Here is an 18,613-nt window from a genome sequence, read left to right as displayed (position 1 = left end):
ATTCCAGGGAGATTTAGGAACCACAAAAGTAAGGTGGAAGGTCATGGATTAGGACGGTAGCACCCACCCAGCTCTTGACGTTGGGTGTAATTGTCAGGAAATCCACCTCTAATCTTTTTGTTATTCAGTCATAGCATCCTGCCGAAGCTCCAGAGCAAAAGTAGGGCAAGAATGACTCCAGTAGCTCTGTGTCCAGGTTTTCTTAGGTGAAAGATCACTTTGAGATGACACAGCTGAGTAGTCAGGCTGAAATCCTGGTTGGTATTTTATTAATTTTGCACCAAGATAAATCCTGAAATTCTGACAAACTCCATGACAGGTGAAATTCCTTCTTGCAGAATCTGCTCAGCAAGAGGCTGCTCATTTCGTTCTGTTCGGAGGCAGGCAACAGGAGGGCAGCTTTATAATCAGCCCTCAAAGGAGCCCTGGCCGCCCCAGAGCCTTGGACTGATTGAATAACTCCTGGGCCTCTTCCCCTAGGCCTCCATCAGCAGGGGTCCTGTGGAAAGCAATCTCCCGCAGACTGGCACTGAAGTGAGCTTTAAACTACTATTTTCTGCTCTCCAGAGGAGCCTGGAGTACTAAAAGATAGATGGACTGCAGATATTTTATGAGAAACTGTCAGAAGAAGAGCAGAGTAAATGTTGTTTTTTTTTCCCTTCTTCTTTGAGTCACACACTGCATCATTGTAGAATTTTTCCCAGATTTTTTACAGTGAAAGTTGGAAATTAATTGGTTGCTAACCTTAATATTTCCCCCCTCCCTCTTCTTTTTCTTTTTTCCTCTTCCCTCTTCTACTCTTTTTCCTTTTTTTTTTTTTTTTTTTTTTATTTCTTAAATATTCACTCAGAGGCCCTTTGCTTAACCACAGTTGCAGAAAATCAGCACCATTTGCACTGAAATATTTATAATGACAGAATGAAAAATTGGATTCATTTTCTGGCCTGTAGCCGAAGAGTCTGCAACTTCGCGGGGCATTGTTTAGCATCTCTCATTCCTGCCTTTCATTGGGGTCGTTTTCAGACACACACACACACACACACACACACACGCTGCCCATGCTTCAGAGGAATGCTTAGAAAAACACAGAGCCATTTTAAGCTCAGCCTTGAGAAAACAACTGGTCCCTAACCTTGCCACCATTTGTGGGGGGGGGGTGAAAAAAAAAAGGCGGCGGGGGAAGGGCTGTCGCTGAGAAGCGTGTGGAATCCTTCTTACTGGAGAGATTATAGAGGATGACATGCCATAATCTGTCCTCTACAGCAAAGCAGCGTAAGGCTGGAATTCAGCAAGTTGCTTTGGTGTGTTACAGGGGAGGCAGGGTGGACTAAAGACCAGGCTGGATAGGAGGATCTCTCCACTAATCCCTGTTCTGCCACCGATTCCTTCTGTGGCCTTGGGACGCTCATTAGCCCAGGAAGGAAGAGGTTGTGAAAAGCTCCCTTTTCTGCTTCGACACAGACTGTGCCTGTAAAAATGCCCCGTGCTTCTTTGCACCACCAGAAGACAGAGGATGCTGGAACTGTACATATTTACTTCCCTTGCAGCAGTGGTGTGAAGGTGAAGTGGTTGATGTTTGCAAAGTGCTTTGAAAATGAAAGTACAGATCCTCAGGCTCCAATTTGCATCCCCTGCCAGTATAAAAGGTACCTTAGTCAGACAGCCACAGATTCCCTCAGTATGCAGCAATTCCTGTTTATTTTGCTAGCCAGTTCTGTATCACTCCCTTTTGGTCATCTAAGGTGTGTCTTAAACTGATGAATTCCAGGTATTTTTAATTGAGACGATCCACTGGGGGCTGTTACAAGCTGGCATAAGTTTGGACTGTCTTCTGATTGCTTTAACATGCACTGAAGACTATGGTGGCCCAAGATTTGCATGCTTAGGTCACATAGATTTACAGAAATATATGGTTGTTCTATAGGAATTAGTCTGACAACATCCACAATTTAGCAGGGAATGATAAATCTCTGCAGATATTGGACTGTTTTCCAGAAATCAGCAGAGAAATAGATCTATGAAAATGGTAATTTCAGAAACCCTTAGAAATTTTTCCCTGGTGAGTTCTGTAGACTGTCTTGACAATTGTGTTAATTTCTGAAGAAGCCCTGTGGCCAAAATGTTAATCATGACACCTAAAAAGAGGCACCTGGACACTATACTGGGTCCCCTAAGAAAGTAGGTTAGGCACAGGGGTTGGATTCTACAAGGTGCTGAGAATCTCCTGAAAATGTAAGTGCCAGAATTGCCTATCAAGGTTCAAAAACATCATCTTTCTGATTTCACCCATGTTGAATTTACAACCTGGCTTTATTGCTATCTGTGTATAGCACTGAATTCTAATCTCTGTTCCACATCACTCATCTGAGCACAGATTTTTTTTGTTTTGTTTCTTCTGCTAGAGCTTCAAAATGTTGGCTCCTTCTCAGTGGTGCTAGGAGCACAGCCTGAGCAGGTGTGCCTATAGCACTAGGAAGGGACAGACATCTGCTGTAAGCATCAGCATAGCTCTGTTGACAGTACACACTTTTCTGTGGTTTGTGAACAATGCAGACTTTTTATCATTCAAAAGTTTCCTACCAACTTGCAGATCTGCCTTTTTACCATGTTCCCCCTGATATTTTGACAAGTCAGCCTGAAGTGATGAGCGTTCTGACACAAACTGTGTTGTGTCTTAGAAATTTTGCCTGCAGTTGTTTTACTGTAGTGTTGCTTTGATTTGAAAAGAAACTTTCTACAAAGTGGTGTGTTTTAGGATATAACGAAAAAATATTCCAATATTGTGTTGCATGTATTACAGAGATTTTCTGCTTAGCCCTCATTACTGTTTTTTGGGTTGTTTTTTTTTTTTCTTCATGCATGTAAATGGAGAACAGTACAATTTTTTTACATTTTTACTGTTACTGAGAAACAAAAATAATGGAGGCAAAGAACATGCACTGTAATTAAAAATATTAAATTTTATTTTAAATTGACATTTTGGATTAGGCTTGCTCTGAGAATTTCATCACATTTTAAGGGAAAGTCATAGCCCCTTAGCAAGCTCTTTCGGATCCAAAAGTATTTCTTTGATTGAGCTGACCAGATCACAAATATGCAGGTATATAAAGCACCTTAAGATGCTGAAAAGATTTGCAGGGAGAATGGTCTGTATACCACAGTGAAATGACAGAACAGATCTTGCTGATGCTAATGATATGGTGCAAAACTCTTCCTGAACATCGAGGACTGTCAAGAGTCACCCCCAAAGGTTTTGTCTCATTGTTGAAGACAGCACCTTTCTGGGAAAGCTGATTTTCCTCTGTGCACCTGAACCATTGGGTTGGTTTTGTTTTTCTGTTTGGAGTGCCAGTCTGTTTACTGAAGTTATTAGTTTATAAATTTTGCCAAAGTAAAGTAACTGTGAGAGCTTTAAATTAGAATAAGTGCCACTTCCATGTGGCAGGTTCCTTTGAGGACTGATTAGAAAGCAGGCCTCCTGTTGCCTGCCCCTTTATGCATGGCACTATTGCTCTGAGTACTTGTTTATAGCTTACCTTTGAATTTATATAAGTGTGCACTGTGGTATGATGAATTGCCCTCCAATAGCAAAGATTCTGCTTCTTTTGCTTTTTTTTTTCTTTTTTTTTTTTCCCTGGGATCAAGCTAATACTTTAAAGAGTTATTTTAATTAGGTGGGTTTTATTGTAATGAATGAAAATTAACTTGGAGTGGCAAATTCTGTAAGACTGTGAGGGTTATAGATTAGCCTCACCATAGCTACAGCACATCTTTTTGTAAAGGAATTAAACTTCTCTGTTTCAGACACCTTGGCCATAAACATAAGACAGCAAATGAGTGTAAGTGTTGTCTCCGGTTATTTTCCTCCTGAATGTCCTTCTTTTCACTAGATCAGAAGGTTGCCACATTAAAAACCAGTCCTACCAGGGAGCAAGGGGTGAAAGCAGCAGCTGCAGGAGGCTGGATCCCCTAGCAGAAGGCAGCCTAGGAAACAGGAGTACCACAGCATCACAAGCCAAACCCAGAAGGGATGGGGGGGGAGGACATTTCTCCCACTGTCAGTGCAGGGTCAAGGCAGGATCTAATGACATGTCTAACTTGCAACGTGTCACTGGCTAGCTGTGTGACAGGAACCAGAATGACCAACCTCAAAGAATGACATTTGGTAGGAAGATGCTTCTTCTCTCTCAGGGAGGAAAGAAAAAGGCATAAAAGGATAATTCTTTGTGTAGTACTTCTTGTCTGGGAGGAAGGGGAAGTTTTAAAATGTAGGAGTTGGACTTCACTGTCTTACCCCTTTCATAGGTTCTGGAAACAAGAGAAAGAGAAAGTAAAATTCCTTCTATTAATTGTGGTCACATTTCACACTTCTTTTACACAAATGCAAATTACAACATAACAGAAGACAATAGAGAATCCAGTCTTCTTCATTTTACAACCAACAACCACAATGACAAACATAAAATTTTATTTTCCTGGTACCACAGGTCAGTAAACACTCTGGGTTTATTTATTAACAGTGTATGCCCTTACAAAATTTAGAGAGGTGGTGACTGTTACAAAGGACAAAATAGCATTCTGGTCTCTCTAAACCTTTACAAGATGGAGTTTCTTGAAATGAAAAGGAGAAAACACCAACAAGATTGCTGTGAGAACACAATGTTTCAGCATAGAGTTCTTAACTTCATAGCTACCGGCTATGAAAGGATAATAATTGTCTTTATTTTTTTTTCCAGCAAGTAGATTTGTAATTCACACACACTCCAAGCCTGCCACATAAGCACTGCCCCAGTTCCTACTATTCCTTGTTTGAAGAGCTATAGGAATAAGGACTACAAGATGTCCAAGATGGGCTGGCACAGTAACCAGTTGTGAAGGAACTCAGAGAGCAAAAGCCGTGGGGGCCTCTGCTTATCAGCTCAGAAATCTTTGGCTGTTACAGTCAAATCTGCTCAATCTGGCTTTCCTTGCAAACTGTCTTTAAAAAAAAAAGATGTACCAATGTGCAGCAAGATTTGGGGGCATTTGGAGCAGGAGGAGAGCTAGCAGAACTCTCTAGTTTTCTTTTTTTTCCTACTCATTTTATACTTGATGTACTATGAAGGAGGTGATATATTTTCACTTGATTTTTGGGATCCAAAAGGTACCTCAGTCCATTTATACATTGTCTTAATTGGGTGTATGTACACCTAGTAGCTGGATAACTAATAAATATAATTTCCTTGTACAAAAGCCAGGTTTGCTGATTTTAAAACTGGGCTGGTTAAGGATTTCCTTTTAACTGAGTGAACACAGAATTAGTTGCTTTGAGGTAATCTCAGGCTGATCCCTAACCTCCTGTGTGCTGAATGATGTTGTACAAGGTCCAACATGCCACCTGGCAATGTGCAAGGAATCCGTATTCCAGGCTGTCCCTTTGTCACCTGACCAGCACAATGCCCAGAGTTATGTCACGAGGTAGGGAGGCAAACTCAGCAATCAATACAAGTGTGGGATGCATTTGTCCATATAATAAGAGTGCAGACAAGTTTCAGTGCTTTCCTTTCAGTCTCTAATTTGTAATTTCACTTGTAATTTTGTTCAAAGGAATTCTTGTACATGCACCTGTGGAAAGCTAGAAAGGATCATTGTTTTAAAGGTTGCCCTTTGCATATAAATCACAGCTCTGTGTGCTTCCTCATTTTAATTGGGTGACCTTTTGAATCCAATGGACAGGCACTTAAATTCTGGACCTGCCAGTGTTTAAGATTTGAAATCAATTCATGATCCAGGCTTTAAAATTAAAAGAAAAGGAAAAAAAAGATATTGAAGAAGAAGATCCTCTTGGACTCTTCTCACAACTCATAGAAAACTTCACTGCTGATAAAATAGATGTGTGTAAAATTTAGATTCATTTGTCAGTTTAATGACAAATTGGGAAAAGACCTATCAGGATTTAGTGAGTATGAGAGAAACAGGAGAACAAAAAATACGTAATGTTTCCAACAGGACATTTCTGTGCAATTATCAATTTAAGCTTCCATTATTTGTCACTAATTACTGCACTGAGCTGTTAAATATTTAGTAGTAGTTTGTTTAATTGGGTTTGACCTATAAAGGAATCTGTACATAGCCTAGCTCCAATTCCAGGAGCCAATTTCACACTCTAAGGTAGGAAGATTCCTATTCATGTTAGATGAATACATATTGTTAGATAAGGGTTTTTGCTGTTTGAGGGTTTTTTACCTCTCTCTCCTCCACAGATTTATTTGTCTTTAAGTTATCTAAAATTAGAGCATGAAGCAGGAATGCTGCTCATGGATGTAAAACAGGAGGGAGGTTAAACTTAAACTTGTTTACAAATGTTGTAGTTTAGGAAGCACCAGCATGATAAATTAAACATAACAAAGAAAAAAAATTAAAACAGAGCAACAACTAACCCATGAACATATGTGTCTGTAAAACACTGACTTAATCCCTGAATATCTTCTTAGATTAGATCTTATTATCAAAGCTTGTTGTCCCCTGTTACTCTGTTGTACAATAGCTGCAGAAAAATCTGGATTTGTTCAGCTTTGAGTTCTGATTGCTCTTTGCCTTGCTATGTCTGACACAGTGAAGAGAATTCTGGCTGTGAATTCTGGCTGCAAAGAGTGTGCAAGAATCAATGAGCAATATTCACTTTGTTTTAAACCCTACAGGCCTGGCTCTATTTTCACTTTTCCCTGTCTTGAACATCCCCTGGTTTCAGAGGAGTTTCTTTTAATTTATACCAGGGTAATCATAACCATATTCTAAAGTAATAAGACTTCTCATATATTTCTCAGAAGTGCCTCCTTTTGCCTTTTTGGTTTGAGCTTTTATTTCTACTTAATGAACAATTTTCTTATCGGGGAAGGATGCTTGTGTATTAATTTCAAACATTTGTGGTATCACAAAAGCCTCATTTTTCTGCAAACAAGATTTAGACCTGCATCCTGATCAGCAGTACAGCCTGTTTTCTGCCTAAAAGAATAGGAAGGTTTCCCATTTTCAGTGAATTGCTGTGACCATGTCCTAACCATTGCCTTCTCTCCCTATCACCAGCATCTTATCCTTTATGTGGCTAATACATGCACCTTGCCCATGCAGGTGGGCCCACCTTACCTGAAATAGAAGGGGTTGGTGTAGGTTTCATTGCATTTCAATAAACACCAAACAGGGCAAGGGAGGCTTAGTGAAGTCTCTTGACTGACACCATAGGTTAAAACAGCCTTGGTCCTGCTCTGCTTTATGTCAGAGACTTAACCAGGAGCCCTATGTCAACACTTGTAATGAAGAAGGTACAAGGATGGTGAACAGACACCTGTGTTTGTGTCTGTTCTCTTCTGGTGACAATGCTGAAACCCTTACTTGCTGTACCTAGGAATATATATCATACTTTTCCATATAACAAATCCGTGATATATGTACTCACATATAAGAATAAATCCAGGAAGGAATAACTGACATTTTACTAGTGACTTATTGGAAGTCTCTAACACCAAATAGGTAGTAGGGCTTTTGCTTGGTTTTGGTTTTAATTTTCTGTTTGCATCACTGAGAACACACTATCCAATCTGAGATTCTATGAGTTGGTTTTTTTCTGGCCCAGACAGTAATGCAGGAGTAGGAGAACCAGAGCACTGAGAGTTTTACATAAATACAATAAACAGTGCAATCTGATTAGCAGTCTTGCCATCTCAGAGACATTAATATAATATCAAATCACATAGCTTAGGTGAACTAGTTTATATGAACAAATGCAATTCAGTGTAGGCTTTCCTAAATTATTATTGTCAACAGTGGTCAATCATGACCTCAGATGACCATTTAATTGGCCATCATGTCTGAGAACAGACCTGATTCTCAAAAGATGGTAAACATTAACTCACCACACATAAGTGGCATTTATGGGAACACACATTCTCTTGGGATTTGGTCCCTTCTCTGTTGTGGAAATCACTCTGTTTTAGTTCAGATCAAATGCTTATTTCCTTGAAAATCTCAAGTTTCAGCCACTGTATTTTGTTAGGTCTGTCCTGATGATCAGACTTGATCTGGATGAAACTCCATGGCTATTTCCATGCATTTAGAAATTGATTGGTACTCGTCCTGCCCTGCCAGCTGCAGGGACACCTTATCTGGAATGTTTTCTGTTATGTTCAGACCTCCAAAGTCTGCATTTAGCTTCCTACTTTTCACCTGTGAAAAACTGTTAGATGTCATCTCCTTTCCAGCTCCCTCTTTTGCACAGATTAAGTGTGACTGTTGAAATCTGAATATATTTTTATTTTTGTGTCAGAAACATTGTAATCCCTAGGATTAAACACATCAGAAACATTTTTTAGTTCCAAGATTTCAGACACTAAGTTAAATTTGTAGCTTGCATTTTATGAAAGGAAGGAAGAGTCCTGGAAGAGAATCTATGGTCACATCATCTGTTGATGAGCTTTTTTTTTATTTCACACTCTATGTGAAAAATACAGAAATGTTTAAAATCTGAATGTTCATTGGTGGTCTGTCTGTACAATTAAGCATAGAATGGCCATAACCTTCAGTTAATTTATTTGGTGGAGGTGGAACATGGAAGTGGTTACCCTTACTGTGGAAACACAAATCCCACCTATACAGCTGCTGAGCCCGAGAAGCCCATGTAAAAGAATCTTAATTGCTTGCAGCAATGGAGCCAGAGCCTTAATGTTTGGGGGCATTGAAAGTAAGTTTACTGCTTTCAAATACTTTGAAATGGCCCAGATATTCTACTGAAACCAGCTCCTGACTATGCAGATTTGGTTTCATTTGTGATTTGGGGCTGGCTGAGCCTCTTCCTCTCCTGGGATGAGCATCAGGAAAAAAAAATCCTAACCCTGAGGTCTGTGAAGCTGTGAAATAGTTTCCCAAGAGGAGCATTGGAAGCTCTAATTAAAATTGGACTAGGCAAAACACTTGAAATTACACTATAGGCAATAATCCAACACTGGCAAGATGGGTGGAGAAAATGCCCTAATGGGTCTTTTCTGCCTTTAAATTCTATGAATTCTTGTTCTTCTCTTTTATTATGCTATTTCACCTTTTTCTTTAATTGTGACACAATGTCAACTAGGAAGTATTATAAGATGCTATTGCGAGCTGAGTAAGATGATGTTAAATGTCAAAAGAAAATGCAACAGTTTCTCTGCAGATTCAGAGTGATTATATGGAGACAAGAAAAAGAGAAACTGACTGTAAGCAAGGGACATCAGTGCAGTGTTTCTGCTCTGTAAGACAGTGGCAAATGCCTGCAATATACGTGTTTATAATTTTGACATTACATTTCATATTCTCTGCTTGTGAAGAATAACCCCATTCCACCAAACCTAACACAGGTGTGCAAAAATCTTTTATTGTAGCTGTGTACATCACTCAAATTGCTGGACACATCTTCCATTCAAATGTTTCAAGTATCCCCAAAGACCTGGACTCCCTGAAGACCTAAATAATATCTTTTTACACCTAAATTTGTGATATGTATTTAATCTTAGTATCTCACAAATCTAAACATCTCATCAATTCAGTCTCGTGTATAATAATATTACAATTACCAGAAGAGAACCCTGCCACAATATAATGGGCCTTTGACAAGAAACTGTACTGCAGTATTGAAGTGCAGCACTAAAGCACAACAAGTTTGAAGAAAGGGTACAAAAAGCAGCCTTTCCTGAGATTTTTCTTAAAGTTATGTCTCAATAACTTTTATTTAGTCGGTTCTGATGTTACCCCTTGTCCCTCCTCTTCACCCCCCCCCAGCCTTTCCACATGATGCAGTATTTCAGCAGTTTCTGATGCCGAGTTTTCTGCCTGAGAGGTCTTGCATCATGACAGGCAGTTAGGTAACAAAGCATCAGAGTGAAGTTCTGGAAACCATATTGTCATTGAAGCTGCATTTTTGATTTGTCATTACCATTGTACTTCAGATTTTTGTAGGCTTGCCTTTTCCACCAGCCTTTCTTTCTTCCACTTTGGTTCCGGAAAATCCAGCATCCTCTTGTTAGCTGCAGACAGTTTGAAAAGTATGGCACAGGGTAAGAAGTTGGAATAAAAAGAAGGGAAGAGCAGCAGAAAATCTTGATTAGAAAGTATAATTTAATAGAACGTGTATTGAACCAAATGTATTGATTAATGTGGAAGATATAGTACTTATATTGATTCAAACTAGAGATTTAGTACTAAAAGCTGTAAGCCAAAAAGCTGTTGCAGATTGCTACAAAAGTCAGTTTAATGCTGTCCTTGAGAATGCCTTCACAAAGAAATTCTTCTAATGTTTGAGGAGTAGGTAGAATGCGGTATATGTCAGTTTGATCCCGGAGGGTTTTATTTTGTACTCTAATAGCTGTTACGAGCCTACATTATATCCAAGGAGTAATTTTCCTTAGGGGTGCCCAGCTCGCTTTGTGTCAATATTCTAGCATTTTAAGTCACGTACAGTGTATGCTTCTGGGAACAGTGCAGGAGCCAGCCAGACTCATAATGGTCTGCATTCATTAATAAAGGCAGAAGCTTCTGTCCCTCCATTGCCCACTACAGGGATGCCTCCCTGGTCTTCAGGGACCCGTACAGACACATTTAAAGAAAGCTTTATTTTGAGTGGGCAGGAGATGAAATGCAGGACTTGCAGGCATTTCCTAAGTCAGCTGTATGCCCGAGCACAGGGGTGACCTTAATGGGTCAGAGAAGAATGCAGGTCAAAAGACTTATTATCCAGACTGTTGGAAACCAATTGCTTTGGTAAAAAAAAAAAAAAAAAAAAAAAAAAAAAAAAAAAAAAAAAAAAAAAGTAATGCTTAAAGGTTGATAGTCATGTAGAGTTCTGTTTTACAACCTGAAACTGTATTGCAGTGCAGTGGTGTACATTTTTTTCTGAAGACAAAAGAACCACAAAGATGATTCGTAAGGCACACAGAAAAAGGATTCCAGATAAGTGGTAACATGTAGGGTACCATAATTACTTAATCAGTGATGATTGATTACTTATGTTTGTGTTCTTGAACTAAGGAAAAAAATAACATGCTGCTGTGGTACTGTTACCATCTGTTGAAATAATGTGTCTACATTTCATCTTTGTATTTCTTCATGTGTACCCTCTCTGCACTGTTTGTCAGGTACAACCATATCTTGTTTCATCTAATCACAAAAAAAAAAAAAAGAGTCACATTTAATTTGAATGCAACCACAGTTCACATTAAAGATTCTAAGCAGTTAGTGAGTCTGTGGCTATCTGTAGATATTTTCTTCTTCCTTAATTTATGGGCAGGAACTTTTTGCCATCCAGTACTTCTCATGTTCTGTCTGAAACAGAAGGAGCTATGCCAAACAACAAAAAGCACTGTTACCCCTATTGTCTCAAGCATTTCTGCAAGGAAACCTTTTTAAAATTATTTATTTTGAAGAGGAGATTCTTCCACCCAGTATTACAGTGAAATCTGTGCATGTTTTTAACTCCTTAGCACTAACAGCAGGGTTATCTCAAAGCATTTTCATCCAGAAAAGTGGTGGCATATAATTTTATAGCAGTTCATGTAACAGTTGGGATTCTGGGGTCTGACAACAAAAATCATTATCTCTAGGAACATAGCAAATGCATTTTAAGAGTTTATTTTATTTGTGAAATATGCTGAACTAAGGTTTTCCCAAATAATACCTTTTTTTTTTTTTTTCCTGATAGTACCAAGGCAGAGAAACTGGGGATGTAGGAGAGTTTTCTTGGCTTGGTTTGTGTCTAATGGGACAGCAAACGCAGAGACACAGACCTCCTGCTTCACTTTTCCTCCATTTTGTGAATGCAAAGCTTGGATTTGTGTTTGCAAGCTAGTTTCTCCTCATGAAATCACAGCTCTTGGAAATGTTAGCATAGCTATTGCTGAAGTCCAGGAAAGAGCATGTAAATTAAAAATACTTTTCCCTTTCCATGGCTAAGTAGGAAATTAATTTTTTTTTCCTTCGTAGGGAGTCTGCCTCATAAATAAACAGGTGGGTTTGTCTGCAATCAAATCTGGGGGAGGCAGAGGTGGCAAGCATCTCTTGATATGATATCTCTTGTACTTATTTAAATGACTTCTGTTGGGCAAGGGGATCTTCCAGTTGCTCCAAACTCAGGCCAACTAGTTGGAAATTTCTGGAGGAGGTGTGTATCAAGCTCACACAGTGTGCCTTTAGTGAAGGGCAGCAAGCTCTCCAAGCCACACAGGGGACCTCCACCCTAATAGTGTGCTCTCCCTGGGTGTACCGTGCTGTGTCCCTGCTGGTGGCAGCTCCAAATTCTGCTTTTCCCGCCCGCCTGAACCCTCCTCAAGGCACAGAGACAACCAGAGTCAAGGTTTGCTGCCTGGATAATGGAGGAGAATTTTTTGCCCTAAATTTTTAAACACAACACCCCTCATAAAAAAACCAACAACTGTTCATAACTGGGATTAATGTTTGCAATTTTCAGTCACTTAGACATGGGGTCTCCAATAGATGGCTTTTGGTGGAGTGGAATATGGCTCCCTGTGGGATTACAGAATTTTCCTCCTTTTCTTATCTCTCTTCTCCCACCCTTCCTCTGCTTGTCTTGTCAGTGTTATGCTTCTGCAGTGCTTCCACTTTGTATTTTTTTCCCCACTTAGCCAAATAGGTATTTCTCCCTAGTTTCTTACATCTGGGGAGACGTAATTACTTTGAAAATGCTTTGTTTTGGCTGCTTCCAGTAAGTAAAATTGTCTTTTTAAGGCCTAAACTGGTCAAAGCATTTCTTCAGTTTGTATCCTGCTCTGTCTCCTTTTTCTTTGCAACACTTTTTTTTTTCCTTTTTCTTCTATTATGTCTAGAGAATATCATTTTGCACCAGTGCACTGGACTCCGGGACAATGAGAGCAAGAGCAAATCAGTCCTTATGCCTGTTTTATTTTGTCTCCTTTGTATTTAGACCTTTTAATTTTTTATTTTAAAAATGGCATTGCAGCCAGAGTTACAGCTGCACTTCTGAAAACACCTTTTGACTACTTCATACACAACTGTTCATCCAGCCCCAAACTGCTTATGCATTTCTCAGTTAGTGAAAAGAAATAAAAAATGGGCATGACTGACATGCCTCCTCTCAGTGGATTAGAAACAAAAGACCCCCTCCAAATACCTCTCTGCAGTAGTATATGACTTCACCTACTCAGAAGCAGAGAAAAAAAACACAATTTAGGCTGCCACCCCATATTTAACATGTCCTGTTGTTTCTTGGTACTGCAGGGTCTCCAATTAGCCTGTGGTGTTATGCTGTAAGTGCTGCAATAAATGGACACAACAGGATGACAAAAGGGCTGACTGTCAGGCTTAACTCTTACTTTCCTTGCTTTTGTGGTTTAAAGTCAGAACCTATTACCTGTGACCAGCCAACATTTTAGTCTGCAGCTATTGTTACTGCAGTTTTTCAAAATGATCTTATGTGAAAAATAAAAAGCTAGAAGAAATCAAGTGGTAGGGTGTAATTTTTTAACACTCTGGCCTTTGGACAGTCTGGAATTCCTGCCATCACCATTAAATCATTCTGAATTCACATCTGGAAATTGCATCTTTGAGTGTCACTGGGTCATTTTCCTTTAATCTTGTGAATGGCACTACATTAAAAATTCCTCAGTCTTACTGTAAGATCCTTCCCTTGCCAAATGTCCCATGAACTATTGTTTATGTGCGTGCACAATTTAGGGAGAGAGAAGGAGGAAGGGAGGGAGAACTATCAGGCTGTATTTTACATTTGTTTCACCAAGGCTGCTTTCGTGTGCCATTTCCTGGATGGCTCTGGAGGGTATGGTTCAGTAGATGTTCACTTCGTTGAAAATGATGACTGTCTTTTGGGAACAGGTTCATCCTGCAGTGCGTTAGTCCAAAGGGGGATTTAAGACAGATTAACCTAATAAAGCAGAGTGAAGGGACTGGACGTGCTGGGAGCAAATTACGGGATGTGACACCCCTGCCCTCTGGGTCACTGGCCCAAGCCTGGCCCAGATTACTAAAGGGAAAATTGATCACTACTCAGTGGCTGCCCTGTTGTCTGAGAAGTAGCACTCACAGACTTCTTCCAGTTATCTGTGTATCCAGTGTACCCTGAGCAAGACTCTAACAGGTATTGGAATGGCTCCTTGCTCTTAGCTCAATGCTTGTGAAGGATCTGAGCATACATTGAAATAGCATCTCTCACCTCTGAAAGTGGTCAGCTTGATTACAGCAGTGGTAGGAAAGGGAGTCAAACTTGTGTTTACTCCTGGGTTTGGTGATTACCATACAGGAAAGGAGAATTTCAGCCTCCAAAGTCCACGCTGTTTCACCTACACAAGGCACTGCATTCACTTGAGAAAAAATACCTGTGGTTCTAAGGTGGCCAAAGGAAGGGCTGTGGCAGCCCCTCCTGTTTTCTCCTCAGCCTTTGAGGTCTTTGCTAGGCACAGAATGACTTTTACCAGAACATACTGGGCTATACTGTTTAGGGGGAAATAGGTTTTAATGCAATAAAACATTTGAAGTGGTGCCACAGCCTGGGAAGCACAGTCCCATTAGCATATTTTGGGTTTGTGGGTAGCAAGGCCTTTTATGACAAATAAATGCTGTTCCATTTGCATAATGCATAAACCATGAGCTGTATGTAAGCGGACACCAGAGCTGCTGACCTGGTATGCAGTTCCACAGGGGCAGGTCAGCCCAAACCTACCTCAAGAGAGCACAAATCTACCTAGAGAGAGCATGTCACAGTTCTTGTGGCACACGGAGAGAACACCAGTGTGAAACAGCTGGGGAAAAAAACTCCTCTCTTTGATAGCAACGCTGCTTCTGGCTGCATTAAAACAAGGAGGTCAAACATACTCTGTTTCAGTCCATCATTTTGCAAGCTATGTTGGGAAGATTGTCTTACATCTTTCTTTCACCCAGAAATTCCTGTATCCTGTGACTAAGCTGTTTCTTCTTCTTTTTGTTACAGAATCATACGATGACCCAGCACAGCAGTTAGTGCAAGGCCCGTCTCTTCCAGAGCATTCTTTGTGGCACAAAAAGGGAACACGTTTTACTCTTTGCACGAAACTTTCATTGTTAATGTATATTATTCAGAAACATTGTATTGTACCATAAACCTTGTATTATCGAAACTGTTGGATGTTCATGTGTTTGAACTTTTGAGCACCGGATAGACTTCCTGTATATAAAGTGTTGCACATGTATTATGTTGTCTGATACTAAAATGGTCTTATAAAGACAAGTGGACTTGGGCCCTATTCAAGAAAGATACAAATAATAATAATACTGTGTGAGGGGAAAAAAATAGCTTAAGGAAAAGTGTCATTTTCGAGGAGGAGGGAGAAAGTAATAGCTATGTTCCATTACAGCTCTGTTTGGCCTTCCTTTCCTTTAAACTTCAGTCTGGAAATCTCTCTTTTGGTATACAAACGGATGAATTTAAGACTATTTTTTATTGCTGAAGATTCTTGCAAAAAATTCAAAGAGACTTTCTCACAGAGCAGGAACCCACAGTTGAATAAGGCCCGTATATATATTTGTAAGCCTTGCGATATGACAGATAGCATTACCATATATGCAATAGTTGTTATGTAGATTGTCAAAGGAATTTTTTTCTGGATACCATTTGAAGCTTTGAGTGTTCAAGACTTTCCTTAATGATTTCACATGGCCAAATTCTTGAATCAGTTGAACTAACCTGTATGTTACTGTTATTAATGTTTACTCTGCGGTCTGAACCTGGAGATTACTGGAATTGTTTTCCAAAAGGAAATAAATTCAGTTTACCATTATGTGTGAGTGTGCTTGTGTCTTGTCTTTTTCCTTTGGAAACATCATTATTTTTACTTCTCCTGTAGTACTTAAGGGATCACCAAAGATCCAGAATCTCATTGTATCAGGACCTGTACACTTCTCTGTAGGAGAAGGTCACTTTTTACATAACTTGGCATTTATCTAAATGTAATTGTAGAAACAGATCTTCTGGCCCACTGCAAAGGGGTAATAGTCATTGTTTTCTGGTTTTCTTTGTTTTGTTTTGACACACTCAACAATTTCAAACCTTCACACTTGATGTGTTGTTTGCCAGAGGAGTCACACACATCTTCTGCATATAATTGTCTGTGTATTTCAGTGTGATATTATTTAGTGAGCTGGGTCTTCTGCTGGCAACCAGAAGCCACTGCATCTCTGCCACCAGTACTGTTAACCTCAGATTCCTCACCCTCTCTTCTGACACGGGTAGCAGAACTGGAGGTGGTGCACACTACAGGGTGATGCTCACAAGCTCTGTGGCCCTGGGGAAACTGCTGCAAGGCCTCAGAGCTTTTCTTGGGTTTGAACTGGCTCCTGACTGCCTGCAGTTTCAAAAAGAAGAAAGAAGGGGATAAAACCTTTCCTTGCCTCCCAGTATTCCCCACTACTTTAGCTCACCTACAAAAGAGGACCAAAAAAACATTCTCCAGCTATTTTAGTATCTTATCCTATTGCTTGAATTGCTGGGTTTGTCCCATGGAAACCAGTGTCACTGAAATAGTGCAGTTGCAGAGCTGCACATCACAACAGTCCAAATGGCAGGAGCTGCTTGCCTATTGCTGTCAGGGTAGATATAAAGTGTGATTTCCAGTTTGCTGAATGTCACATTTTGACTCTCCACAGATGGAGGATGGAGAGGAAAGAAGTAAAGTCTGAAAGTCTCTGGTTGCCACATATTCCAATAAAAAAATATGTCATGTTCAAAACTCCAGCTTTGAGAATATTGTGTATATTTTGCCCAATAGAAAAAAGAAAATCCTGTGTTTTGTATTGGTACCTCATTTGTGCTGACAAAAGGATAAACACAGGCGCGAGTATACAAAGCTTGTAAAATGCCAGTTCTATTTATAAGTCAGAAACTGTTCCCATTCTTATTCTCATTAATATATTAGTCATAGCAGCCAAATTGAATGTGATGATACATTCTTTACTTTTGACAGATACCTTAAAGGCTATAAGACAGCCTTCATGTGTGAAAGTGTGACATATTGGTTAAGACTGAAAATAACATGTTTCTAGTAGAGTTCAAGTATAGAAGAAATATTACACCCTACTGTTTTTGTAAATGCCAGTGTGCCACTGAGTTGAGACAGATGGTAGCTGGGAAAGATGCAATCTTATAATCAAAAGCTAAAATATGTCAAAAATATGTTAGCAAGCAAAACATAGCATATTACTAGCGTCTCATGTCATGACAGCTTGCAAAACATGCAAAGATGTTGAGTTTCTAGGTATGTAAATAAAGGAACAGCAAGCAAACAGAGGAGCAGCAAATGCAATGAAAACTTTATGTATCAATTGTCCCTTTGGGGTGGTGAAGGGGAATAGAGGGGTCTTTTGGCCACAGGCATCCCCAGGTGGCTTCTGAGAGCTGGCTGCTACTATCACATGCTGGAATCCTCTTACCTTTTCTGAAGTAACAAGTTTCTCAGTGATACCTAAATAGCTGTTTAAATAGATTATGGAAGACATCCAAACTTCCCAATGAGACCTGAGTATTCCTTGGAGAATTACCACAGCGTTTAGAAAAATCAACAGGAGGGGGAGATCATCTTCCCTGTTGGAAGGAGAGACACAGCTCCCTGTGTGCATTTGAGCTATGCCCTGCCTTTCTCTGTCCTGGGTCAGCAAAAGCTAAGAGGAACCACTCCTCATGCCCTTAACCTAATGCAAAAGGATAAACCTCTTCAAAGGACTATGTGGATAGATTGACGGACAAGGTATCATTTGACTTCTGAGACTGGCTTTATTTCCAAGGTTTCATGAGTGGACATGAGTTTTACTGTAAATGATAGTTTAATAAAACTATTAGTCCTCCTGCTTGTTTGCCAGAGCTGTGTTTAGGAAACCTCACAGGTATAAATACAGAGTTTATACAGCAAAAGTGAAGCAGTATAACCAGATGATGTCTGAGCACAGGACTTATGAGGAAACTTACTGAGTCTTTATATGAACAAAGGACAATCGGGACATAAGTGTGTATTAGACCTTTATGACAGTCAGCTACCCAAATGGGTACATTATGCACATTTTCACAGCCACTTGTCCACAGGGAGGTTATTGCAATGTTTTTGGTTCACTCCTAGTTCAGTGCTCTCATTGCTTTACCTGATTTAGGGGTCACCCTACAAGCCCCAAAAAGAATTCAAAGGCTCTGCATAGGACACATTAATAGTTACCACTTCCTTCTCGATAGCACACAGAAAGCTGAAATCCTCTCCTTGTCTCAGTGACGGGGCTTTTATTAATAATTCTGGCATGACCACTCACGTTGTTTCATTACCCCTGTCCTCAACAACAGGAAAAAAAAAAAAAGAGACATCCCTTCCTTACCAACATATGGCACCTTCTATTTATAACAAGATTAACAATTCATTCACACCTTGATTGAATCCCGCTTTATTGAGATGTCACAACAGATTCTCACTGCCTGCAAAGGGAAAGACTTACAAATGTTAATATTGTGACAACCAGGACACATAAAAGTAAATGAATTATAAATGGTGACAATTAAAAATAGCTCAGTGTGAAAACAGAATATTGTTCTGCAGTTGAAGCCCTGTCTAGG

At 39.7% G+C, this 18,613-nt stretch overlaps 1 protein-coding gene across 13 annotated transcripts in view; it reads left to right on the top strand.

The window, feature by feature from the left end:
• The window catches only part of ZNF521 (zinc finger protein 521), a 233,071-nt gene extending 217,268 nt beyond the window's left edge, over positions 1 to 15,803 (top strand). For all 13 annotated transcript variants that reach the window (XM_030446178.1, XM_030446171.1, XM_030446169.1 and 10 more), the window contains one exon: positions 14,978 to 15,803. In XM_030446178.1, coding sequence (XP_030302038.1) covers positions 14,978 to 15,007 — 30 coding nt within the window. In that variant the 3' untranslated portion in view covers positions 15,008 to 15,803. The remainder of the gene's footprint in view (positions 1 to 14,977) is intronic.
• Positions 15,804 to 18,613: the final 2,810 nt, after the last annotated feature.

This window comes from Calypte anna, chromosome 2 (assembly GCF_003957555.1).
Source record: "Calypte anna isolate BGI_N300 chromosome 2, bCalAnn1_v1.p, whole genome shotgun sequence".
Lineage (NCBI taxonomy): Eukaryota > Metazoa > Chordata > Aves > Apodiformes > Trochilidae > Calypte > Calypte anna.
Note: the sequence above shows the minus strand (reverse complement) of the source record. Positions and strands in the feature narration are given on the sequence as shown.